Source organism: Sturnus vulgaris, chromosome 11, assembly GCF_052056855.1.
Source record: "Sturnus vulgaris isolate bStuVul1 chromosome 11, bStuVul1.hap1, whole genome shotgun sequence".
In the NCBI taxonomy this organism is placed as follows: Eukaryota; Metazoa; Chordata; class Aves; order Passeriformes; family Sturnidae; genus Sturnus; species Sturnus vulgaris.
In genome coordinates, this window is record NC_142253.1 from 9,143,400 (window position 1) to 9,169,055 (window position 25,656).

Here is a 25,656-nt window from a genome sequence, read left to right on the forward strand (position 1 = left end):
CGGGGCGCGCCGCGCTCCGTCCCGGGTACCGAGCCCCGCTCCGGGGGTACCGGGCTCTGCTCCGGCCCCGCCTTTGGCCTGCAGAGAGACGCGGCAAACGCTGTCAGGCTTCGACGAGTGGGTCCGACCGTGGCGCTGGCCGCCGTGCCCAGGGCGCTGCCCTAAAGAAGGAGTCCCGAGACGGGTTTTAATTAAAGAAACCCCTTCGGGAGTGTGGTCGCTCGCACTGAGCCGGTGGCAGAGGAGCTGCGGGGTGAGCGGTATCGCTGCCCCGAACACAGCTGCGGGCGGCACTGGCTCATTTGCCCGGGCAGTGTCACGGAGCCAGCTCGGGCTGTGCGTGCCGAGGGTGACGGGTGCCGGAGGCACACGGCTCCGTAGCTCTTGCAGGGGAGCACAATGTGTTTTTCATCTGCATTTGTCTGATTTGCAAATCAGCTATGAATCTTAACAAGCATTTAATGACAGCCGAGTTCAGCTGCAGCTGACGTGGTGCATCTCGCTGCCTGAGAATGAAACTGGCCCGACATGGTTTGGTCTCTGCTGGGTTTGGGACCGGTGTGAGGCTGACGGGGCGGTGGCAGGATTTCGCAATGGGAACCTGCCAGCATACAAGTGACACTGACAGCCTGTGTGACACTACTGGCATAGCCGTTTACCCCAGCCCAGTCATCCACCACACTAGCGTGGCACACGTCGTGTGCCCCAGCCCTGTCACATCTGACCTGGCACAGCCGTGGACCTGGCCTCGCTCTGTCAGAGGTTTTGGGTCGACTCCTGCTGCCCTAGAGCAAGCGCAGCAACTTACTTGCTCCGTCCCCGCCAAGAGGGTGGGGAAGGGCTGCTGCCCGTCCGGGGGGCTACGCCGACAACCCGCGGACTCGTGAAGGGTGCGGGAGGATGGACGCTCTCCTTTGCGGGCGTACTCCGGCCAAAGGCACCCACGCGGAGATCTTCCAGCACTTACCGGAGCCATGCCCCGGCGCTGCCCCGGGCGGGGTCGGTCCGGGGAACGGCCCTGTCGGACCGGGGGAGAGGAATGGGCCCGACCCGAGCCAAGTTGAGTGGATCTGAGCCGAACCGAGACAAGCCCGTCGCGAGGCAATCCCAGCTCGGCCGAGCCCGACGCGAGCGTAGCCCTAGGCGGCGGAGGGGTCCGATCCCCGGGGGGCGGGCTCGGAGGGTCTCGGTTCGGCTCGGGCTCAGCTGGGCTCTGGCTGGGCTGGGCTGGACGGGACTGGACTGGGCTCGGCTGGGCTGGACCGGGGCTCGGCTGGGCTCGGCTCCGCAGTGGCGGGGGGGCGCACGGCCGCGCGCGCGCGGCGGGAGCGCGCGGGGCGCAGAGGCGGCAGCCAAGATGGCGGCGCGGGTGTCGCAGGGCCCGGCAGCCCGCGGGCGCTCTTAGGCCGCGGCCCCCCCGCCCCGCCGACCCCGGGCGGGCTCCCCGCCGCCCCGGCCCCTCCCGCCCTCCGGCAGCGGCGGCCGGCAGGATGCTGCCCTCGCAGGAAGCCTCCAAGCTGTACCATGACAACTACGTGCGGAACTCGCGCGCCATCGGCGTGCTCTGGGCCATCTTCACCATCTGCTTCGCCATCATCAACGTGGTGGTCTTCATCCAGCCCTACTGGGTGGGCGACAGCGTTAACACGCCCAAGCCCGGGTACTTCGGGCTGTTCCACTACTGCGTGGGCAGCGGGCTGGCGGGCCGGGAGCTGTCGTGCCGCGGCTCCTTCACCGACTTCAGCACCATCCCCTCGGGCGCCTTTCAGGCGGCCGCGTTCTTCGTGCTGCTCTCCATGGTGCTGACGCTGGGCTGCATCACCTGCTTCGCCCTGTTCTTCTTCTGCAACACCGCCACCGTCTACAAGATCTGCGCCTGGATGCAGCTGCTGGCAGGTACACACCGGCACCGGGAACCACCGGCACCGGGAGCACCGGCCTGCCCCGGGCCTGGCGGCGGGGGACGGGTGGGGAGGATGCGGACAGCGCTGAGCGTGCGGCACCCCGGGAGCCCCCGGCAGTGGTAGGGGAGTCCCTGGCTACAGGGAACACCAAGGTTGCTCAAGGAAGCTGGGCTGAGTCCAAACACTGCAGAGCCGTGGTTCCAGGATCCAGCCCCACAATTTCTTGGGACACCTAGGCCAAGTGCTGGTGCTGACAGATTAGCAGGAACGGGCACCAGTTTGGAATACTGGCACCCAGGGCTCTGTGGTATCCCCTGGCCACAAGGAACACAAGGGCTGCTCGGAAAAGCTGGGCTGGGTACAGGTACTGTGTATCCATAGGGCATCCCAGCCAGGAGCTGGCCCTATGACATCCCAGGACTTCCTGGGACAAGCAGGCCGGGCACTGGCACTGAGAGAGCGCCACAAACAGGTGCTGGCTCCCTGAGACACTGCCAGAGAGCTGGATCAGGGACCCACCTCAGGCGATCCCAGAACAGGCACTGACCCTGGGACATCTGGACAGTCTGGAGCACCTCAGGACGTCCTGGGCTAGGGACCCACCTTGGGGCACCTCAGTACACCCCAGTCAAGGACCAGCATTGGGACACCCTACTACAGGGACTGTTGCACAAAGGCAAGGACCAAGTGCAAGGTGGTCTAGGACACGCTGGATCAGCTCCCCTGAATCCCTGGGGATTCAGACACCCCAGCACACTCCACATCAGGGACTAGCCTCCCTGTCAACCCCAGAGACATAGGGTTGTCCCCAAGAGATTCTCACTTTAGGGGAACACTCCCCAAAGGGACTCCACCACTGGAAGTAGCATGCATGGATCCCCCACCCCTGTAAAAGCACTCTTCAGCTCCCCCTTAAAGACATATTGTACCCAGGCTCCCTCTCTTCTGCATCATGAAAGGGCTGTAAGGACAGACATCTCCCAGCTCTCTCCAGTGCTTCCCACAGGGGAGCACCATACATTTACCTTGATGTCTCCCCAGACATGACCACTGAAGCTCAGTAATTAACCCTTCCAAAAGTGACCCTGTCTATAGATCCTCCTTAACTCCCTCCACAAATGAAACCCCACTGTAGATGTACCCAAGACCCTGACAGACTCACTCCTCAAAGTGACACTGTACAATAACCCAAACCTTTCCCCAGAAGGGGACCTGATGCCTATATTGAGAAAGATCCCAAGTATCCCCTTATGCACAGACTTCCAAGGTGTCCAAGGGTCTCTATCCTTCTGGGAGAAAGATCCTGAGGAATGATGTTGAGCTTCCACTGGTAGTAAGATCCTTAACTTCCTCTCTGCCCAGTTTTACCAGGTGTGGACAAACACTTATTCTCCACTGCATACTGAATGTGAGTAGATCCGGAGTTTCCACTGGAAGGATCTACAGTGCCCCTTATTCCAAATGAAAGGACCCCATTCATCCCCTCTGTGAGAAGGGCCCCAGTCCTTGATGTGGAAGGATACAGCCCCTCTGTGTGAGGGCTGGAAAGCCTGACCTCCCCTTACCCAGATCAGGACCACAGCCAGACCTGGAGCTGCCTTGGCTTATCAGGAAATTCCCTCATCTTTAATTTTCCCCATCCTGAAGATTTATCAGTTTAATGCAAGCTCAGAGCCCAAATCCTACCGATTGTCGGCAGCTTAATCAAGTGGCTTGGAGTGCCCAGCTGCTACTGCTGCACAGGGAGCTGTGTGGCAGAGGGCACTGCACTGGAGGCAGCCCTGGGTCTTCTCCCCTGTGCCTCCTGTCCTGTCCTGGCTCAGGTTTGGGTGGCCATGACAGTACTTTGTTGTTGTCACCTCTGGGTACCCTTCACCTTGCCTTGGGGTTTGTTCTTGTAGTTGTAATTTGCACCTTGTAATTACATGTGTTACTCACAATTGCACTTGTGAGAACCCTTGTGCTCAGCTCAGTTGGCTTGGAGCTCTCCCAGAGCAGCACAGCTCCATGGCTTCTCTGTCAGGGAGAGTCCAAGGCAGCATTAACAGAGACTGGCACTCCACCCTGCCCTGAGACAGGACAGCATGAGAGAACTGGACAGGACAGGCTACAGGACAGGCTGATGTTCCTGTCAGAGAGGGCCTAGATGCAGAGGTGGTGGTGTGATGTGACCCAGCAAGAGAGAGTCTTGTCTGGCAGGGATCAGGCAAGGCTGAACTTCCCTGAGCACATCTGAGGCAGCCACAGGTGGATGTGTTAACTTGTGCATGGAGAAGGAGCTGCCATGAGCTATGGAGAATATCACAGGCCAGATCTTATGGGTAGGGCAGGGACACAGCCTGGTGCAGGCTCTGGCACATGACCATGGCAAACTTCAGAGATTCACCTGGCTGGGAGGTTGGTGGAATCTGCCAGAGCAGAGAGCTTGGAGGAACAGAGAAGGAAAGGACATTACTTCTGCCTCAGTGAGGGTTTAGCTGAAGAAGGACTTGCACTACTATGGCAGAAGCAACTATGAGGCCCAAAGTCTCTTGGTCTCACTGGTGAAAGCCAGGTGAGGCAGGTGATGGGCGAGAGATGGGGCAGAGGTATCCTCACCCCATCCTTGTGGGATGGCCAGTGCAGATTAAAGTGCTGCTGATTGTGGGCATGGATGGGCTCCTTAGAGAAGAAAAACCAAGTGCAGGAATGTGGGGGGAGGAGGATGAGGAATTCAGGATCTCTTTCAAAAAAAACCTAAAAAACAACCGACTTTAAATCATCGATGTCTAATTAGTGGACAACAATCAAGGCAGGGTTTAATTAGAGCTTGACAGAAAGCTCCAGCTCAAAAGCCACTGCCCCCCTCAGGAGGCAACTGGATCTAATTAAGAGGAAAGACTCTGCTTTATCAGAAATAGAAATCTGGCCATCTGCCCTGTTCAAAATCCCAGTAACGCAAAACTGGAGATTTTGCTAAATCCTTCTGTTACAAAACCAGAGATAGGCCCTTAACATGAGCATGTCAACAACTATATGACTGAGAGCACCCCAGTACTCCAAATTACTGGAGGAAAGCCTTCAGAAAGTTCCATGGGATGATGCTTACTTGAAGAGAAATGGGTTGTGAGGGTGATCCCCTTTGGGATTCATCTGCAGGAAAGCAGAGCATAGGAATACACCACCACCAGGCCACCCAGGAGTCTGAGCATTTCCTCTGATTCCCCAACACTCTGCTCTAGCATAACACAGTCACCTTGTGAGGTAACTCTGAGCTTTGAACAAAGTTGTCCTGGTGCCCAGCATTAATGCCCTTGCAAGCCCAGCCACCTGTGTGTGACACTGCATCCATGTGCCTCCCAGCAGGATGATTACCTCAAGTAGGTCCAGGGTTGTTTCCAGAGGGTCTTTGGTTTTATACTTGGAGTCTGTTGAGGGTCAATAGAGACAGCCAGCTGAGCACACCATCCTGCTTGCATGGAGGAATTGACTGGCCACATTTTAAGGTGTTTCCCTGTGCTCCAGGTCTAGCAGTCAGTGTGGTGAGACCTTCACACTCCCTCCTTTAGGAATACACAACACATGGGGTGCCTTCCCACCTGGGGCCATGCTCTTGGGCTTTGGGCTGGGCTTTGTCCTTATCAGTGGCATTTTGGCATTGATCATGCCATATCCAGCCACCTTGCCTGATGGAGAATGTGATACATATCCATCTGAGCTCTTTTTTCCTTCAGGAGACTGCCTTCAGAGCTACACTCATCTCTTGGATGGACCCTTCCAAGGCCTGAGAGCAGAGGCAGATCCCTAAGCAGGGCTTTATCATCTGCACCTCAGTTGTGTTTGCCACTGTCTGAGTGGGGACCCCTTGCATGACATGGTTTTGGCATATCCATGGAGAGGAATAGGGAGGGAATTGTTGCCAGCTGCTGCTCCATGGTGGAGCTGTGTGGTAGTGTGGCCTCAGCTCTAAGGGTAAGCAGGATCTGGCATGAGTGAGCACTACAGTCCCAAAACCCTCCCTAGTTCTGGCAGCAATGCAGTGGCTCTACTGAACCACATCAGGACAGGCTCATCTTCCTGACTGTGACTTGCTGGGGACCCAATTCCTTTCAGAGACTTTGAAGATTCAAAGTATTGTTTTCATGGATATAAAAGTCATTAACTGAAATTCTTAATGAAAAAAATATTAGGCAGATACCACTGCTACAAACCGGCTTGGAGTGTAACTGAGAAGCTGCTGAGCATGAGACTGCCCAGGGAGGTGGTGGAGTCTCTGTCTCTGGAGTCATTCAAAACCCATCTGGACATGTTCCTGTATCACTTGCTCTAGGTAACCCTTGGCAAGAGGGTTGGACTAAATGATCTCCAGAAGTCCCTTCCAACTGTAACTGTCCTGTGACTCTGCAGTTTATCCTAAAGCCCTTTCTTTCTCTGTCAAAGGAAGAAATATTTCCCGTATATGAACCACTTCCACCTGCTGACCTTGCAGCAAAAATAACAACACTGCAAAAACCCTCAGCATTTGCTGAATTACTGTCTTCTGGACCCCCAAACAAGCTTTCCTGAAGATGCCCTTCTTCTTCCCCTACTCAGGTCTTGCAAAGGGGCCAGGAGCCGGGCTGCAGCCCATCCCTTGCACCCGTGCAGCGCCGTGTGCTCCGCAGCAGCAGCAGCCGCGGGCTTTGCGCGGCAGCGCAGCCCTCCCGTCGCGGCTGTTAATGTGCCTGTGTACTCGCGGGGAGGGGCTGAGCTCGTGTCCTGGAGCTTACATCCCTTAACTGTTGTTCCAGATAAAGTAACTGTCAGTTCTGATTCATACAAACTCATAACTCTATTCTGAATCCTGCTGATTTTTTGGCACAGAAACAGCCTGTGGAGCAAAACGCCTAAAGGGAGCTCGTGTCTGTGTAAATGGCCGGTGCTTGCCGTCCTGAGCACGCTGCCCTTAGTGTTGATTTATTTTTGAGGGATTTCAGTTTTTAGGGGGAGGAAAGGGGACTCTGTTTGTCCCCTTTCCTCTTGGTGCTCAGCTCTCAGGAGGTTTTCTAGTGAGAAGCAGCCACCCTAGACCCGACAACACAGCCCAGCCCCTGTTCCCTGGAGTTTTTGGATGTGCTGTCTCCACTCCAGGTTTAAAAAGCCATTTTGGACCCAGTGATTGCTGGTTTTCACCCCATTACCCCCCATCTTCCTGTTTGTGTGTTCTGTGGCAGTGTGATGCTCTGGGGTGGGTCACAGCTGCAGGGCTCATCCTGAGCTCCTTCTACCCATGGCAGGCAAGAGCAGGAAAAGGCAGTTTTCATTCACACCTGCAGACTAAACTAGTCAGAAAAAGGAATATAAAAAATCAGATTTTAATCCTGCAGGCACAGCTGCTCAGGACAGGGGCAGTAGTACTCAGCAAAGATGGGAGTTACTCAGACAGTCCAAATTAGCTAAATGCACCTTGTACCAGGAGATGTTACTTTGCCAGGAGAAGCCTCCTCTTTCTTCTCAAATCTCACTCCAAGGTTGCAGCCTGAGTCATAACATTGCATTTCTTTTGATTAATTTCTTTTGTGAGGGTATCAAAAGCCCTTGAGATGCCCATGTTGTTTCTAATGGACCTTGACAAAAGAGCACTGAGGAGTGAGAAGCCATGAACCAGTTGTAAAACCAAGCCAAGAGATGCCAGCTTTATGGGACCAGAGTCCCAGCAGGATCATCCTCCCTCCACATACACCTTGTCCCTGTGATCACTGAAATTCCTGCTCTCAAAACTGGCTTAACAACTGGGATAACTCTAGAATAGGGAGTTGGAGCCCAAGGCCTAGGGGAAGGATGGCAGCTATGGGATGTGACAGACCAGCCAGCCATTCTTGGGTCCTCTGATAGTGAGAACTGTCACCACCCTCTCAGAAGAACAGGAATTAAAAGCAAAATGGACAAGAATTTAAGTTATTTTTTCCTCTTTAATAGTGGTTCTTCATAGGAGTCATCACCTGGTGCTTTTCTTGTGTTTGCAAGGCATAGAAATAGGCTACTGTAAACAAAACCCAAGATTTTCCTGCAGGTCTGCAAGGGGTCTTGGGGCATTCGGAGGTAGGTGCTGGCAGAACAGGCAGAGCCCTGACCCCATATCCCTCAGACCTGTTGGACAGGGCAATTCTGAGGCCTGGGGACTGTGTGGGGATCCCCTCCTTGTTCTTGCTCTGCTCTCAAAGTCACTCCTTGCTCCAGGCACAGAAAGGTGTTTCCAGGACATTGCACTGCCTAGGGACATGCAGGAAAAGGAATTGCTTGTGACAGAGCAGAGGACTCGGCTTGCTGCTGGGAACACGTGGGGCAGATAGGAAGAAGAGAGCACTGAGCTGCTCTTCACCAGGGGAGGACCTGCCTTCAGTAGCACAGCCCCACCTCAGCCACTTCCCAGGGAGCTGTGGAGTAGTGAGGGGGTTTTGGGAAGAGGCCAGTCACCCTCAGGCACAGACATTTGGGTACATGTGGTGACTTGTGCACATGTATGTCTCTGCCCTCTGTCTCAGTAGTAAATTTGTTGTTTAATTCTGTCAAATTGGCTGTGAGGGCTTGGGCAGAGATCGTGCAGCTGCTTGGTGGGACAGGGCACAGACTCCCTTTGCCCTGGTGCAGTACAGAGCAGGCACATGGGGATGAGAGGGATCAGAACAAGCAGACACAGGCTGGAGCCAGGTAGTGTCCTGACAATGGCCATCACTGCCTGTCCCCTGTGACTGTGCTGTGACAACCCACTGCACGAGTGTCTCCCATATCTATTTTAGCCATCCTACTTTTGCTTTAAACTCTGTCTCTCATGTCCTCCATGAGTACCGTGGCTCTCCAGCATGTTAATCCACTGCTTCATGCATCACTGCTTGTCCTGCCATGTTTGGGGTATGCAGATGTCCTGGGAGACCCTCACACCTGTGGTGTTTTCAGAGCAGTGAGCTCTTGGCAGGCTTCTGCTTTACCTGGGCAGCTGGGCCCACCTGGACCCTGAATAATAGCTTAGAAATGCAGAGGACATACAATGCCTGAAGAGTCCAAGGACAGACCCAGGGGCTGCTGTTCTGCTCCTGTGACTGAGGGCTGTACACAAAGGCTGGGAGCCTGCCCAAGCCCTTGCTGGTGCAGATAAAACTGGTGCCTGATTTTTTTAACTCATATTTGCCTACCAGAGCCCTGTTCTCCTTTGGGCCCAGAGTGGCTGTTGCTGAGGCCTGATGCTTTCTGTGCTTTCCCTGAGCCTCCCTTTGTACCTGTGATCCTTTTCTCCTCCTCAGTGATTTCAGCAGATCTCTTACAACCATTTCCAGGTTGGGTTGTGCCAGCCTGAGCAGTGCTGTGGGGGAAACCCACCCCCTTGCTGGGGATTGCCACAGTGCACCTTAGCTTGTTTCACAGCTGCACTGCACTGGGAGCTCAGAGGATCCTTAAATCCTCTTAGCATCTCTGCTTTCACAGGAACGGTCACTGGCACAGGTCTGCTGCACCTGATCCCCTTTAATTCAGGCTCTCAGCTGAATTAATGCCGTCCTATTCCAAGGTGCACAGGTCAGCAGCAGGCCAGGCTGCTCCTCACCATTTACCATACAGTGCATGGTATTGGTGCTGTTTGCGTTTCCTTGCAGAGGTTTGGTTTTGGGTTGGCCCAGTCCCAGTGAGCAGGAGCTCCCGCAGACAGGCTGTGCTTGGCTGGGAGTCCCTGGTGACGATGTGCTGGAGACACCAGCTTGGCTCTGTGCAGCCGTGTGGTGCTGGGGTGGCACCAGGGCTGTGCATTGCAGTAATCAGTATGCAAGGCTTGCCACTGTCCACAAAGACACTTTTACCAAGAGCTTTGCTATATGGATGGAGGAATCAGAGACCAGGCAGCAGCTGCTGCAAAACAGCGTCCCTATCCTTTCCTGGGTGCAGCTCTTTGTGATTCAAGAGCTGTATCTACTCTTGGTGTGATGCCCTGCAGGCACTTCCCTCCCTCCTGGGATTTCCCTTCCCCAGAGTAGTTCAAAACACATGCCAGCACCCAGAAAGCTCATGTCAGACTGCCAACTGCCAGTTTGCAGGGTGTTTGCTGTAAGGGATGAGAGATAGCTTCTTACTGGTGTGGGCACAAGCCTCTTGTTTCTTCCTTAACTCAGGGGAAAAGAACCTTCAGGGCACCACAGCCAACATCATTATTATTTTTAGCCTTTCCAGCTGATATGGGGTGAGGAGCATTTGTACTTGTAGTCAGAAAAAGTCACATCCTTACCTTGACAGTCACGGGCTTTGTCTTGGTATTTCCATCCCTGTGTTCCCTGATATCTCCTTGCTCAGCACAGTGTGCTGGGTGGAGGCCTGCTGGGAAGGTGACCCCTCTGGGAGTGGTGCTGGGTGGTAGTCAGGTGTGGGGGCTCCTGGGGATGCCAGTTCTCTCCACAGGCAGCATCCCTGCCTGCTGTGCACCTGTAGCTCCTGCCCACATGCAGGGAGTTTGTGGTGATGAGGAAAGCCTGTGGCTGATGCTGGTAGAAACCAAGAGCCTGAAGTCCCTATTTGTGTGTCAGCCAGGTTTGGGCCAGCCAAAAATGCAGTCTCTGGAGCTCCTGAGGCAGTGGTGGCTGTCGTGGGGCCAAGGTAGGCTCTGTGCCAGACATGGGCTGCACTCGTGTACTGACTGGGGGTCAGCACCCAGCACTGCCACTCACTCCATTGTCTCTGATGCTTCCCCCTCCTCTCCCCCTTGCAGCGCTCTGCCTGGTGCTGGGCTGCATGATCTTTCCCGATGGCTGGGATGCAGAGACCATACGGGACATGTGCGGGGAGAAGACAGGGAAGTACTCCCTGGGCGACTGCTCCGTACGCTGGGCTTATATCCTGGCCATCATCGGCATCCTCAACGCCCTTATCCTCTCCTTCCTGGCCTTTGTTCTCGGCAACCGGCAGAACGACCTGCTGCACGAGGAGCTCAAGACAGAGAGCAAAGGTGAGCACCATGCTACTGGGGGGATCCTGGGTGGGAACAGCCTGGCAAGGATCCTGGGGGCTTAACTGCCACCTACTAGGCAAGCCAGGCTGGGCAGGGTGGGAAGGAGCTGCTGATTCTCTGCCCTGCTTGACCTCTCTCTCTTCTGCTTCCACAGATTTTGTTGGCACTGCGGTAAGCCTTGAGTGTCACTCTCCTGTCCCCTGTCCCTCTGTGGTGTCTGGGTGTGACTGTGCTGGGTGTCTGCATGACATGACATGGGATGGGATGGGGGACCTTGGCTGTGCAGGCAGCAGGGTTGGGGGCAATGGGGAAGGGAGGCAGCAGAGACAGAGTGGCAGGGATGGGGACAGGCATATGCCTGGCACATGCAAGTAGCATGATGGTGCAGTAAGACCTGCCCGACACCATCCCCAACCTGCTGTGCTTTCCCCGCAGAGGATATAAGGCCGACCATCCGCAGCAGGACCCTCTTCCCATGGCCGGCAGCCTGGGCGCTCCCTCCCTGTCCTGCCCTTCATTTGCTGCCAGCGGCCACACAGCGTCCCGCGCCGCCCTCCGGGCCCCGGCGCTCGTGCCAGGGATGCGCCAGCCGCCCGCCGCATCCACGGCCACCTCCATGTCCACGCCGGCACCACCATCCCACGCCCCCTGCCAGCTCCGTACCCACCGCTGCCTGCGGGCCGCCGCCGGGGGAGGATGCCTCAAACCCGCTTTGTTCAAGAACAGAATCCGGCTGCGGTTTTGTTTCAAAGAAAAAACAGTCTTGGAGTTTTTAACAGATTTCTACATCCCCAGGACTCCTGACCTGCTGCCTCCCACCCGAACGCGCACCCAGTGACGCCCCGTGCCGGCTGCTCCGGGTCCCGGACCCCTCCCCGCTCCATTTTGTACAGCTCCGTGATCCTGTCTCCACAGCCAGGGGACTCGGTGGCCGGGATGGGGCCCAACCCCTACTTTTACATGTAAATTCATATTCTCTAAACAGGGTAAAGTGACTCGAGCCCCCTCTCCCCCCGGCCCCGGGAGTCCAGCCCAGGACATGGTGTTTCTGGTGCGTGGCCGGGGCCGCAGGCTGCTCGCTCCCCTCAGCACGGGGACCGCAGGGGCCCTGCTGCTGCCGGCCGTGGGACACCCGACTCGCGCCGCCGTTGAATGTAAGCCCTGGTAAGTGGGAGCAGCTGAACATGCAAAACCCCCGGGCGGGCACAGGAGGATTCCCCCGCCAAGACCCCGAGCCGGCCGCGGGCTGTTGCCAAACGCCTTCCCTCCCCATGCCCATACGGTGCTTTATCTCCACTGGTGACAGCAAGGCTTTCCCTGCCACACGGCATGGCCGGGTGTACCCGAGCACTCCTGTACCCACCCGGCCTCCTGGCTGTACCTGTGATGGCGTGCGGGGAGTCGGTGGCTGCTGCCCGGCGCAGCGCTGAGCGGGGCGGCCTCCAAGGCCACACACAGCAGCCGAGAGCCGACACCCCGGCACGGGCGGCTGCAGCCTGGCTGTGCCTCTGCTGTGTGTGCGTGGGCTTCTCCTGGCCACGGAGGCTTGGGTCACCACAGCCCTCGCAATGCAATAAAATCCTCAGCACTGGCCGTGTCTCAGTGCGAGCAGCTGGGGCTCCTTGCAGGGCCCAGGGCAGGGCCCCCAGGGGCTTTGTGGGGGCCCTGGCAGGGCTGGACCCAGGCACTGGGCAAGGCCAGGGAGCAGGGCGAGTGGGAGCAGGGAGCAGAGTGGGACCACGGTCCTGGGATGGGGCCACGGAGCGTGGAGGCTGCTGGGGGATGGCAGTGAGGGGCTCTGCAGGACCCAGCGCCGCACCAGGCACCAGGGGCTGGCTGGAGCAGGTAAGTGGTGCCCTGAGGCCCTGCGGGGTGGTGGTGGGGGATGGAGCTGTGCCAAAACACCATCTGGGAGCCAAAGCCACCCGGGATGGAGTGGGTGCCAGCACTCCTGCCAGTGCCCTCTGCCAGCCATGAGCCCAGCGGTGCCCACATCCCTCTGACAGCTGCCCCCCAGAATGAGGTCCACAGGAACCCACAGCGCCCGGGTCTTGCCAGCTTGCGAGTGCTGTTGCCAGCTGAATTGGAAAAACAAACCAAGAAAATCAGTGGAGAAAGGAATACAGTAGCTGTAATATATCTGTATTTTAGTACAAAGTTTGATACAGTGTTTCACAAAACCTTATTGAAAAATATAATTCAAACCAGATGAGCTTGGAGCCCTGTGTTGTGAGGAGGGTTGGGATGGGTTTTTCCTGGCCATCACCAAAAGAGGTGGTCTGCAAGGAGGATAAAGAAGCCCCTGTGAATGTCTCGAGCTGTGATGGGAAGCACACCCTGCAGCCTGAGGAGCTGAGTCTCCACCCGCATGGGTTGGCATCCAAAGAGGGGCTCTGGCCAGAGGGAGTCCCCAGAGAAAGGGTCTGTCCCATTGGCAAAGCGGGGGGGTGGCCAGGGATCCCATTCATCCCTAGGACTCTTTGAACTCGTCCCTTCTGCCTGTCCACAGTGCACAACGTGTGGTCTGTCAGCTCACTGACTAATACAGACTGATAGGAACTTCCTGAAATTCATCAAGTTCCAGTGTCTTGATGGAAAAAAACTACATAGCCAGTCGGTCTAGTGGCATGCTCTGGTAGAGGAGTGGGGAGAGCATTCCAGGCTGTGTGAGGGCAGCAGCATGGGGAAGCTCTGGGACTTGCAGAGAGCTTTGGCCAGGTCTAGCTCCCCCTCACAGCCCAGGTGAGCCCTGCAGATGGCAGAAGAGTGGGGTTGGTGCTACCCACAGTTGCTTTCAGGAAGGAGTAGTGGAGATGGAGCCACTCTTTGGAAGATGCAGAAGGACAGAATGAACCATGACAGATGCTCTCCCACAGTGTCAGGGGGATCATTCTCACAGTGAAGGCAGTCGAAGACCAGAAGCCATGGGCACCTCAAACCAGCATTTGCAGACACACCTGGCAGGCCCCACGCCAGGCTTCCTAAGGAAGAGGCAAGCAGTATGAAAACCCTGGATACCAGGTTCTGGCACAGCAGAAAACAGGTTTTAAAGCAGGTGCAGTGGTGCAGGGGACATACTCTATTATCCATGCCCTCCCCAAATGAGCTTGGTCTAGAAGAACAGCAGCAGCAGAACCAAAAATCAGCCCCAGTCAGAAGCTCAGAGAATTTCCTAAGGAACAGCAGCACCTAGCTTCACCTGGCAGAAGGCAGGAGGGAGGTCTGCAAAGCTGCTCCTGCAAGGATTTGCTTACCCTGCAGGAGACAGGGAAGAGAGACTAACATGCCCTCACCCCCTTGCTCTATGTCCTGGGCACCAGTGCTCAAGGTGGTAAGAAATGCAACAATACTACTTTTCAAGTTAAGTATTTTTATTATCAAAATTATTACATCTCTTGTGAAAGTTCAAATGTTACAGCATGGTGTAAAAACTCCACTAGAGTAAGAAGCTACAGCCCCCACCTTTCCTAGAGCTTTCCAGGGTCCCTCCCTCCTGCCCCCCCTGCTGCGCCCGAAGGTGCTGGAGCCTCTGGGCAGGGCCTCCCTGGACCCTCCCTCCACCTGGCAGGGCAGAGCCCGCCTGCCCCGTGCTGCTCAGAGCACGAAAGGGGAGGCTGCACCTCCAGGGCTAAGCCAAGTGAAGTTTACACCTATTTTATACAGTATACAGACACCCAACGGTGGGGTGACAAGTTCCATCCCAACACGCTCACAGCCAGACAGTGTGAGAAAGTTACTCTTTGTTTCAATATTTTAAAAGTCTCCCCTAGGCTGAACAAACACCTGATTTCAATTGTGAATTAGAGAAATCTGTAACAGTCCTAAAAAAAGAGGAAGAAGACTGTGCATCTGCAAGGAGAGGGGAGACAGACTCACAGCATTATGTTATCCAAGAGAAAGGAGAAGTTCCACTGCAGCACCAGGGATGACACCTGTCATATATTAGCTAACCTACTATGGTTATAACTGAATATAAAATTAGATAAATAAAAACACGCCCGATATTACAGTAAACAAGTGAGAAAGAAGCTGGCAATCGTATGGAATTGAACACACAGCGCACTGTGTCTGGGCTGGCTCTCCTGCCACGCTCAGCGGGTGACAGTGGCTGGGAAAGACCCCACATGGCACTGCCTGGAGAGCCTCTGGCTCGGCACAGACCGGGGTGCCCACCCAGCACTGCCCCTTGCAGCGCCCCCGCTCCTCTGCCTGCAGCCCCCCGTGTGCTGCAGCATCACTTGACTGATCAGGCCCCTGGCCATCCCCTGTGCATTGACACCAGCAGCCAGAGAGCCCCGGCGCGGCAGCACGTGGCAGCACGGCCCCAGCCGTGCTCCTGTTCACAGATTCCTTAGGCGACCTTAAAAACACTCATTCACGACAGACCTGCAATGAAGCAGCACACGACAGCGCACCCCGGATCCTCTGCAGCCACGGGCACACGCTCCAAACCCCTCTCGTGCTGTTTGCATTTGCAGAGGCTCTGTTGTCCTGGAAAAAGCTTTGACAGCGGCAGTGGCGACCCAAGCCCAAAGGCAGCCGTGTGCGCTCGTCTGCTTGTGACTGGAATGATCTGGATTAAAGCCCTCCCCAGAACGCACTGAGAACCTGACCTATAAAGAGATTGGAGTTAACTTCCCCCAACATTTCTTTTAAACTGCTTTTGAATTCAGAACTGTGTCCGTGCTGCATGAGTGACTGTGGCCATGGGCACGGACCAGAGACAGAGGCTGTGCCACAGTCATTGCACTTGAACCATTTGCTTTTTTTTTTCCTTTTTTTTTTCTCTTTTTTTTTTTTTTGTTTGTTTGTTTCTTTTTGTTTTCGCAATGTACCCACATGTCAGGGAACTGCTTTGCTACAGTCTCTGCCTCAGAGAAATCTGTTCTCCTACCAGGCCAGAGGCCAATACTGCTCACAAATCTCACCCGTGCATTTTCGACCTCAGCCTCTGACCCCTGGTACCCCAGCATCAGGTGCAAGCTCCCAACACTGGCCCAGGAGCCACTTCCAGAGGTGACTGGAAGGAGCTATGGGCAGTTTTGTCCTCCTGAAGTCCAGGCAGCCCTAGGAAAGTCCTGTTTGAGTCTTTACTCCAGAACCCTGGAGCTGCTGCAGTCTATACTGATGGACACTGCCTCCCCCGCGGTGCGGATAGTGTTGTGCATTGGAAATCACAGCGCCCCGGGAGCCCTGGTAGAGAACAGACTGCCCAGAGTTCGGCAGGCTCATAGTCCGCAAGTCTGACTGTAGTGACCGAGCACTTTGGGGAGCGGAGGAAGAGCCCGACACGCCTGTGCAGGGCTGGGAGCCCGACTCCGAGGAGAGAGAGTCCACAGCTGTCTGCTGTGCCGGGCTGGCAGCCGCAGGGCAGCTCTTCCTCAGGAGGCTGCTGCTGACGCTGCCAGAGTGCTGCTGGCTGCTGAAATACCCCGAATTCCCTGCAAACAGGGCAGAGGAGTCTGTGGAGACTGAGTGGGCAGGGCTGGAATATGAGGTGGAGGAGAGGGATGTTTCCGAGGAACCATGGGACAGGCTGTGTCCTGTCCTCTGTGCTGCTGCTCGGTAGCTGTATCCAGGAGACGGAGCGAGGTGCCCTCGGTACGGGGAGGAGCTCTGCTGGAGCAGGGTCTGTGATTCTGCCTGGGGACTGTCAGACTGCAGCAGCTGAACAAGGCATGCAGAAAAAAAGGAAAAGGCATGTCAGTCTGACTTCCCTGTTTCCTACCAGTTTCTCATCCTAAGGTGCTTAGTACAGCACTGTGAACAATGGCAGCTAAGCACTGTTCCCCTCCTTATAAAAGCTTTCTTTCAGAATGGGCAGATGAGATATGAAAGCATTTACCTGGTAGCTGTATCGAGAAGGACTGTAAACTGCTGGTCCTTTGTGGGCTTCTGGAGTGTCTCCTTCTGCTGCATCTGCAATGTACAGGCAAGATGTTAAACCTCACCCCACGGACTGAGGTGACAGCAGCTCCCTCTCAAATGACATTGCACGGTCCAGCCGTTGTGTTCTGCATTCAGCACCAGCTGGGATCAGAGCAGCCTCCCCAGCAACCAGCATTTCAGAAACTGAGAAACTCAGCAAAAAGCAATTGGGAAACCTTAACATGTGTCAGCAGCCACATGTGTAAGGGTGGCTGCTCCCCTCACACCACTGTGCTCTAGTTTATCACAAAGCCCACCTGCCTTGGACCAGTCTGTCTGAACGACCACACCTGGAGATAATGCACAGACACAGCCAGGCCTTCCCTGGCTCTTCAGTAGGATATGAGAGGCAGATGATGATTTGGCCATTTCTCACACAGTCTTGGTTATAGGAATCCACACTGGATACAGGATACAGTTACAGCTCAGGAGACAAAACTGCCCTTCTTTAGAGGGCTCTCAGCAGGATCCTGTGGTGTGTTTTCCTCAAAGGCAGATCCAGAGGCTTCCAAAGACAGACATTCTGTGCTGCCATTTTGGGGACTATGGTTTACAAAGCCAACTGAGCTGCTTCAGAGATACTCCTTGAACTCAGAAATGCCTGCTTTTCTAACAGGCCAAGATGATGAAAATGCTTTGAGGTTTGAAGGACACTGGCAGCATACATCACACACTGATCCACCTCAGATATGTGAGAGACCAAGAGGAATAAAATATTTCCTGAGAGAGTAAGCCTTTCTTGTACTTCAAGGATGGGTGAGCTTCTAGTCCTACCATATCACTGAACTTGACCTGGGGTAGGCAAGAAGTTCTTATTGCAGTGACACAGCCACTGTGCCACCTGTGTTCTTCAGCTGCTATCCCTGTAACATGGCTGGTGATCCTGCTTTCTGCAGGAGGGGTGAAGCTGCTAGGACTAGAAGATTTCACATCAGAGTTCTCCTGCAGACTAATGAGACAGAACTGTTTATCTGCAGCATCTCAGGGATTCTCAGCAGTCATATTTGAAATGCCTTGGTGAAACAGTGTTGGTATTAGTATCAAATTTATATGACAGATGTGTCTCAGTCATGAAACAGGACACGCTGCCTCAGTCTGCTCTGTACTTCTGCCAGACATGCCTGGCTTTGCCCCAGCTGCACTGGCACAAGCATCAGTGCCAGTAGTGCCCGTGGTTCTGCTGCCATTGTCCTCTCTGTGCTACACCACAGTGCTGGCTTAGCTAACATGGATCTGGATGTAGCTCTTCTCTGTTCTTGAAGCTCAGACATTCCTTCAGGGCACAGGCCTGTACAGAGACTGGGGAGTGAAGCTTCCAGCATGTGTCCTGTGCCACCTTCCATTTCTGAAATGCCATTGATGCAGCAAGGGGCTGTTTGGTGACATTCCAAATACTGCAGAATGGCAAAATTCAGACGTTTAGGGCATGTCTTGTTAAAATGTCACGCACAGAAAAGCTGTTTAATCCAGAGATCAGTGTGATTAACAGAAGTTGAGTATGAGAATCACAAGAAATCTAAAAATTTCTGCAAGAAACTGTTTCTTAAAAGGCTGGGCACACCAGTAGGGCTGCACAATTTACTGGCACTGCCTGTTCCCAAAAAGAAACCTTGACAAGTTAAAGGCTACTGAAAGACTAAATTACAAAGGGTAAATAAACTATGACCTTCCTGAATTTGCTTTATGTAAACTTAAGAGCTAGGCCAACATCTTCCTCCCCCATTCTCAATACCTGCACAAAGGAAGGACATGAATAACTGCTTTTCTTGGCTGTACTGGCCTGTGCCAACCTAAAGCATATATGAAGTGACAGGTTTTGCTGAGAGCAGCTGCAGTTCTCAGAAGCGTGCAATGCACACAAATTCCATTTCATTGCTACTTGCCTCCTCAGCAAACCCTCTAACTTTGGGATTTTTTACTTCCTGTTAATATTATCTGCTATAACATGAAGTGAAAATGTGCATCTTCGTAACTCCTCCAGGTGCTACCAGGAACAGCAGGGACTCAGCCACCCATTTGTTTCACTAAGAAGCAGAGCAGCAACTGGGGAGGGGAGATGGCTCAAAGAATCTAAACAAGCTGCTGAAGAAATTGCCAGAGCAAGCAAAAGAAGAAAAAATGTACTTTGCTGTGCTAGGATGAAGGAGACAAGATGACTTTTGTCAGCTGCAGCATTAGGTTTTCACAACTCAGAATGGGATGGGGTTTATGTAACAAGAAAGAATTTATCACTGCAGATGAAAGTTTAACTCCATCCTAATTCTTGGGTAATATTGAAGAGCCAGAGCTGTACAGGCTGCATTGGCAAAGACCTGTTACAAGAGCCTGGATTTTGCTTACCCTTCTAAAAAATAACCAAGAAATCCACTTCCACTGGTATGGGAAAGACAGAGAAAAGACTCCCAGTGGGGTCCCATGAAACTGTGACAAATCTGATAGGCAAGAGGACTTCCTCTCAAGACTAGATGAAGAAAAAGCACTGAAAAAATGTGCTTAGGTGTACAAAACCAGGAGAACTCCAAATGAGAAGTCAATTTTTAAAGCTGGTCTCAAACACACCTTACTGCAGTTGGGGGAAAGTCTGATTTGGAATGAAGGAAATACATACTTGCCCTAAACTGCTCAGAAACAAGGTAATACACATGTCTGAATTCACCCAATGACCATTAAATGACAGCTTTTTCAGAGCATAGCAGGTGCTAACCCATCTGTCCAAGGATAAAGAAGCTGTCCCTGTCAGAGTCAAGGTGCAGGCATCCTGAATTCAATCCCTGGAAAAGATCTAGAGGTCTTCCAGGTCTAACAGAAGAGGGACACAGGCTCAAGCAATGTATGAGTAACAGTGAAGTTTGGTTTACAGAAGGCAGCTTTGATAATGTTAATGAAGGTACAGCTAACCAACTTAGACAGACAAATTGGCAAAGTTATCCAAGCACATAACTTCCCACCAGGCAAATGTCCCAAAGTTTCACCATCCTACCTGCATCTCTCTCAAGAGCACTGTCGTGGGTAGGGGAGGATTCGTGTCTCTGGGACACCTTTGCACCGCTCCGCAGAACCTTCTCCAGCATCCCCCGGCCCTCCCGCAGCCTCTCCACTGACGTCGGGACCATCCTGCAACAAAAACCCAGGAACAGCTCAGCATTGCTGTGACATAGCAACATGACCAATGCACAGAGGATCAGAGACCACCAGCTCTTTAGATAGATGAGGAACAAACTTCTGAACTGCTTTTGCCATGTAAAAAACCTCCAGTGGGATTTCAGACCGCTGGTCTCAGCTATCAAGATGTCACTGCCCTCAGAAGACCAAGTCTTTAATCAAAAACATGGTATAATCATCCAGTTCAGTTAATCACCTTGTTGCAGAAAAATTGTTTTGAGATTTAACACCTTTTTGAAAATCCTGGTATTGGCTTAAGATTAACTGCAGTTATTTTGCATAATTATGTTCATCCAAACTAAGCAGAAGCAAACTCAGTATCTTTATGATAATACAGTGCCAAGACAGTATAGCTGGATACTGCAATATTCCTGAGTAGAGCTAGCTGGGCCATTTTGCCCACTAATGCCACTTTGTCTTGTTTATTTTGTAGTGTGAAAACTCTCCACTCAAGATTAATGCTAGATATTGTTCCATTTTATAGGTGTCTTGTCTAAGGGTGACAAAGAGATGAAATGGCTTTCCTAAAGCCAAACTGTTGAAGAAAAACAGAGCTACAGACAAACCCCAGGCTCCTGGCTCAACATTCCATCTACCACACACAGGACCATCCAAATTTCTTTGGAAAATGTCTTTTAACCTATAGACAGCATCATCACGACCAGGGATTTACAATGCCTTTACTCTGAACACTGATGAATCTGTGCCTTAAAAATGCCTGAATTTAAATATTTAGATTATATTAAATGCATTGCATATGATGCAAGCATGCAGATTAACTGCATATTGACTGATTTCTATATTTAATTTTTGTTAAGATATATTGAAAACTGTGTTTTCCACTAGGATTTTTTTATTATTTTGTTTGCTTGGAGACTTGTTTTCTGCAAGGCTGGGTTTACTGGGCAGCAGCACATTATGATGGCTTTACCCTGGCAACTGAAAGAGACAAACTATTTTTTTTAAAAGAAAGCTATTCTCAATTATTGCAGTATTCTGCAAAAATCTGGAAAACTCTACACATTAAGGCATAGAATTTTAGTTCCCATCAATTTCTTCTGTTCCTAATATTATTGTGAATGTCTGGAAATGTATCTGATATATAAGCACATGGAGTAAAAAATGAAACTGGGTCACTTTACCTCAGTAACAGGTTCTAAGAGATTTTTTAAAAGTAGAAGGTGAGTGTACATTGTCAGCTGAGCCCATTAAAACACAGAAACCCAAGAATTTTAAAGGCAGCAAGTCTGCTTAAACCCACTTCAAAATGTATCAGCATGGTTTCAGCTTTAAATCCAGTGTCCCGTAACAATAGGATCTTTATTCTCACACAATTCTTACTCCTGAAAGCACGTGGGAAACTGAAGCCAGAGCAGGACCTACTGAGGGAGCAGCAGATGAAGCTCACAGAACACAAAAGATGGTACTAAAACAAGGATGCCATGCTGACACCTCACCCTGAACTAGTTTTAGTTCATTCAGCTGGTTGGCTTTTTTCCTACTCTTTTACAGGCAGAAGGAAGTAGCACAGGAGGAGAACAACATGGGCTATTACCACTTTTATACAATATTTGAAAATAAAATAATGATGATAAACTAATCATTAGCAGACTGCCTCAGCTGTGGCCAGTCCCAATATCTGGCAGAAGGTCATGTGGTAGACAGAAAATGGTCTGAGAGGTAAAAGACAAATTGCTTCTATTAAACTCTGCTTGAAAAGTGATGGAAAAAGGAAGGAAACAGATCTATTACTCCTCCAAATTCACCCAAGTGCTTTCAACACAACTTCATACTTCTCACTGCCCTCAGCACTGCTTTGAATCTCTCCTCATGCCACCACCCTGCCATTACCCAAGCAGTGACCCAACCATGTATGTGGAGATCAGCATGAGGACGGGGGGGCGTGTCTGTGTGTGCCTTCCTGCTGGTGGTGTGCACGACCAGAACCTGACTCCAGAGCAGCAGAGCCAGTGCCCTACATAGCCCCAGTCAGCAGAACCTCCCAGCCATCACTGGCACTGTAATACCACACGTGGCAGTTCAGTGTACTACTTCATGTTTTGGACCATGTTCAAACGTGTTTGAAGACTTTCCCTTTACCAAACCTTCTCATGGTAACCATGATAAAGGTGCTTCGTCAATGCCTTAGGCATTGCCACTGCCGGAGTCTGGTAAATCTGCAAAGCTGGAGTTGTTGCACAGTCCCTGTTTCTCAAATGTGAAGCTACAGAGCCTGTGAGCTTTCCTTCAGAACAGGAGTGGACTGAGTACCACTCATGTCCAAAAAGAGTGAAGGTTCAGCAAAAAAAGACCTGGATTAGACTTACATTGCCTGGACAGGACCTTACAATCCCAGACCTCAAAAGGGAACTGGTGGAAGAGCAACAACTGCTTAAGTTTGTTTAGTAATTATGAAAGAGAACAATGCCAAGAGACTCAAACGAATCCATCTCACTGCATATATTTTTAAGGATCTGCTCCCTGGGAAGTTTGGTCCTTCCCTGTGGAAGGGAAGGCTTGTTTGGAAGGGTAACACTCACCACCTACTGCTGATGCTCTCCTGGGATTTACTGAGCGATGATGAGGAACTACAGCCCCTCGAGTCTGGTGGGCTGATGTCCTCTATGTGAGGCAGGGAGGGATGAGAAGGGGAGAAGCCACTCTGTGGGGAGGACGGAGTTCGTGCTGCAGAGCCTGGCAGGCCGTTCCCGTCCCCGTCAGTCCCGGAGCCGCCGCTGCCCTGCCGGGTGGGGGTCCCTGCGCCGCGCCCGGAATCGCCGCCCTCCTTGGCCTCCTGTTTCCGCTTGCGGTACTCCAGGAGAGATACCTGGGGAGAAAATACAGCCCTGAGGCAGGGAACACGGAGGACAGGGGGAGGAACTGCCACACAGCGTCCAAGAAATCTTCTGGGTTTGCAGGTAAAACTTGAAAAGGCATATTGGGATTATCAACTCTTACTGGATCTGCAGGCACTCCAGAAAAGAGCTAAGTGGTGCAAATTCAGACTGCCATGATCACCCATCTTTTACTTTTTATGACCAATGAATCAGCAGAAATATCCAGCTCATTTATTTCTCTAACCACCTGGATTTTCACTTTACTTCAGGAGATGCATATTCAAGCAACAATCTTCTATAACCTCCCTCCTCTCAAAACCCTCCATACACTCTCTCTGGTTCATGACATTATGTAATTTTTTTTTAGTATCTGCACATCCCCAAAACAGGCAACAAGAGTCTTCTTCACAGAACTGGTATCTTCAGTGCCCAATTCATCTGTACTAGTTCAGCCACATTAACACTAAAAGCTTGGTGAAGCCTTGCCCAGAGTTTTAACTTGCTTAGAGGAGGTTTCCGCTATGGAGGCATTGCAAACCTCCTGCACTACCACCAAAACAGCTTGTAGCCAAGGTAGAATGTGTTTTGGACAAAGCAGTCTCAGATTTGTCAAAGACACCAACCAAAGATAAAGCAGCCTTGGAAGACAAAGTCAACAGAACCAAAAAGACACAAATATTTCCAGCTGAGCACTTACCTTTCAGCGAGCCTTCCCTCAGAGTTATTATGAGGTAAGGAGCCACAAAGGACTCACAGAAGGCAGCTCTGCTGAAGAATTTATCAGCTATGCCCGTACAGAAGGCTTTATGATGTTAAAATATTGAGCAGGGTATTTCCAAAAGTAACTCAACATATGAAGGTTTTAAGTAAAGTGTAATTTTAAAAGAAAAACCAAAGGAAAAAAAATCAAAGGACTCCAGAAATGGAAAGGAAATAAGATATTTCATGCATCTGGACCCTTATACAAGTGATCTGAGTTACCACACTTGCCATAAAAAAGATCCAAGCACAGGAAAAAGCAATGATATTTGTCCCATGAGTACCCAATTTTATCACAGCACTACCTTGACTTAACATTTTACCTCAGTTTTAGTCTCATGAGAGTCACTGGCCTGCTGTAAGAAACAAGTATGTATTCTGCTTTTGTTAAACTATGTTCATGTGTCTTCAGTTTCAAAGAGCTAAAATTTAAATAACCTTCATCTTACTTATGTTGCAATGTTATGGAAATGTTCTAATATGTTCTAGTAAACAGCCTATGTTTTCTTTTGAAACATTACACCCTCTTTCCCAGTAAGGACCCTTTTCATCCTGATAAATAACACCTCCCCCAGCTGTACAGCTGCACTGTGTTATTGCTCTGGGTCTTGTCTCAGTTTAACAACTGTTAATGAAAGCTGCCAGCATCCTGCTCATTTTTCTGTGATCCCAGAAGATGTTGTTTGCACTATGGTGTCTTTTTTTTCCACTTCTCACATCAAAACCTTGCCTAAAGGGTAGCTCTCTCTCTTGTAACAACTGTTTTCACCCAGGCACTGGATGCCTGGATAACCTGCCCAGACTCTCTCTGTTCTCCTTGTAAGTCTTTGCAGTTACCTGAGTGGGAACTGTAAACATCATGGCAATCTAAGAATTTCTTTTACAGGAGTACTTGCCTTCTTCCTTTGTGGCGGATTCTGGGGAGCAGCTCTGGTGCCTTCAGAAGCCCTCTCGCTGCAGGGGGACATGGATCCATGCACTGTCTCTTTGAGCAGCCCTGACTCGTGTCTGCTGAAATACCCTTCTGCAGGAGAGCTGCAGCATCCTGCTTCTGAATTCACTGGCTTCCTCTCTCCCAAAGGAGGAGACCCCTGCAACAACCCATCCACACGTGGCATAGCGTTCAGTGGGGAGAAGGCATACATTAAATTAAACTCTGTCCGAAAAGCCTGATCAGAGCTTCGTAGCAGCATCTGTGCTTCCCCACTTTTCCCTGGGAAGTTCATCTCTGAAGTAGAGTTTATGGAGGATTGTGGAGCCACATCAGAGGATGCAAAGCTGAGCAGCGACGGCCGTTCCTGGCAGGTGTTTGCACTGGGATCCAGGTACCCACCCTTCAAATCCAGGTCGGATCGGAGGCAGACCTGGAAAATCCGAGAAGGATATAGGAGGGGGGTGGGTAGTCAAGAAAAGGGTCAAGCAAGGGTAGGGACAGAAATTTAAGTCAGAAAACCTTCTGTACAATGCTACCTTCCTGTTTCCCCGTTCCTTTCTGATTACCCCTTTGGTTCTTTCCTGCACTGCTCTGCTCGTTCCACAGGGGAATGACTGAGACTAAACAATGATCAGTTCAGCTGTCCAATATGGGATGCCCTTTCCTCTTCAGCAGTCCTTCTGCAGCAAGAGGATAAAGCTCAACACTATCCCCAGGCAGTTAATGAATTAAACTCAGCATTTTCAATTGCCTCATACATCCCCAAGTTGATGTTAACACAGAGCAGTAGCCAGGAGAGAATAGAACAGACCTGCTGTCCTTCTGCTGTTTTATTAGCCAAGTTCTTGCCTGTCCCAAGTCAGCCACTACTAACTTCCTAACAATAGAATACCCAGGACCTCTAAGCCATTTGTTTTCACTTATTGTGAGCTTTGGAAATCTCTAACAATAGTACATTCATTTAATTTTTACTGCATTTTTACATTTTAACATTTCCAACAAAACCACAATGGCATCATCTTTGCACTGTCAGAGTTTGTGGAGCACTAGGCAACGATACAACAGTATATTAATTTATCTACTTAAAGTGCCAAAAACCCTCCAGGACAGCAGAATAATCATCTCCTTCACCACATTAATATGTCAGGATCTCAGACAATGAGTATAACTGACAAGATTTCATCC

The 25,656-nt window shown here is 51.7% G+C and overlaps 2 protein-coding genes across 3 annotated transcripts in view; one reads left to right on the plus strand and one right to left on the minus strand.

The window, feature by feature from the left end:
- The first annotated feature begins 1,441 nt into the window (after positions 1–1,441).
- LHFPL4 (LHFPL tetraspan subfamily member 4) lies at positions 1,442–11,980 on the plus strand. The gene is made up of 5 exons (XM_014871426.2): positions 1,442–1,896; positions 10,612–10,848; positions 11,006–11,222; positions 11,287–11,673; positions 11,708–11,980. The coding sequence occupies exons 1-5, from the start codon at positions 1,491–1,493 to the stop codon at positions 11,844–11,846; spliced, it is 1,386 nt and encodes a 461-aa protein (XP_014726912.2). The 5' UTR covers positions 1,442–1,490; the 3' UTR covers positions 11,847–11,980.
- A 2,224-nt stretch (positions 11,981–14,204) lies between these two features.
- The window catches only part of SETD5 (SET domain containing 5), a 40,332-nt gene continuing 28,880 nt past the window's right edge, over positions 14,205–25,656 (minus strand). For both annotated transcript variants that reach the window (XM_088171421.1, XM_014872364.2), the window contains exons 19-23: positions 24,434–24,901; positions 22,482–22,768; positions 19,760–19,893; positions 16,697–16,770; positions 14,205–16,518 (exon numbers count right to left, since the gene is read on the minus strand). In XM_088171421.1, coding sequence (XP_088027547.1) covers positions 15,919–16,518; positions 16,697–16,770; positions 19,760–19,893; positions 22,482–22,768; positions 24,434–24,901 — 1,563 coding nt within the window. In that variant the 3' untranslated portion in view covers positions 14,205–15,918. The remainder of the gene's footprint in view (positions 16,519–16,696; positions 16,771–19,759; positions 19,894–22,481; positions 22,769–24,433; positions 24,902–25,656) is intronic.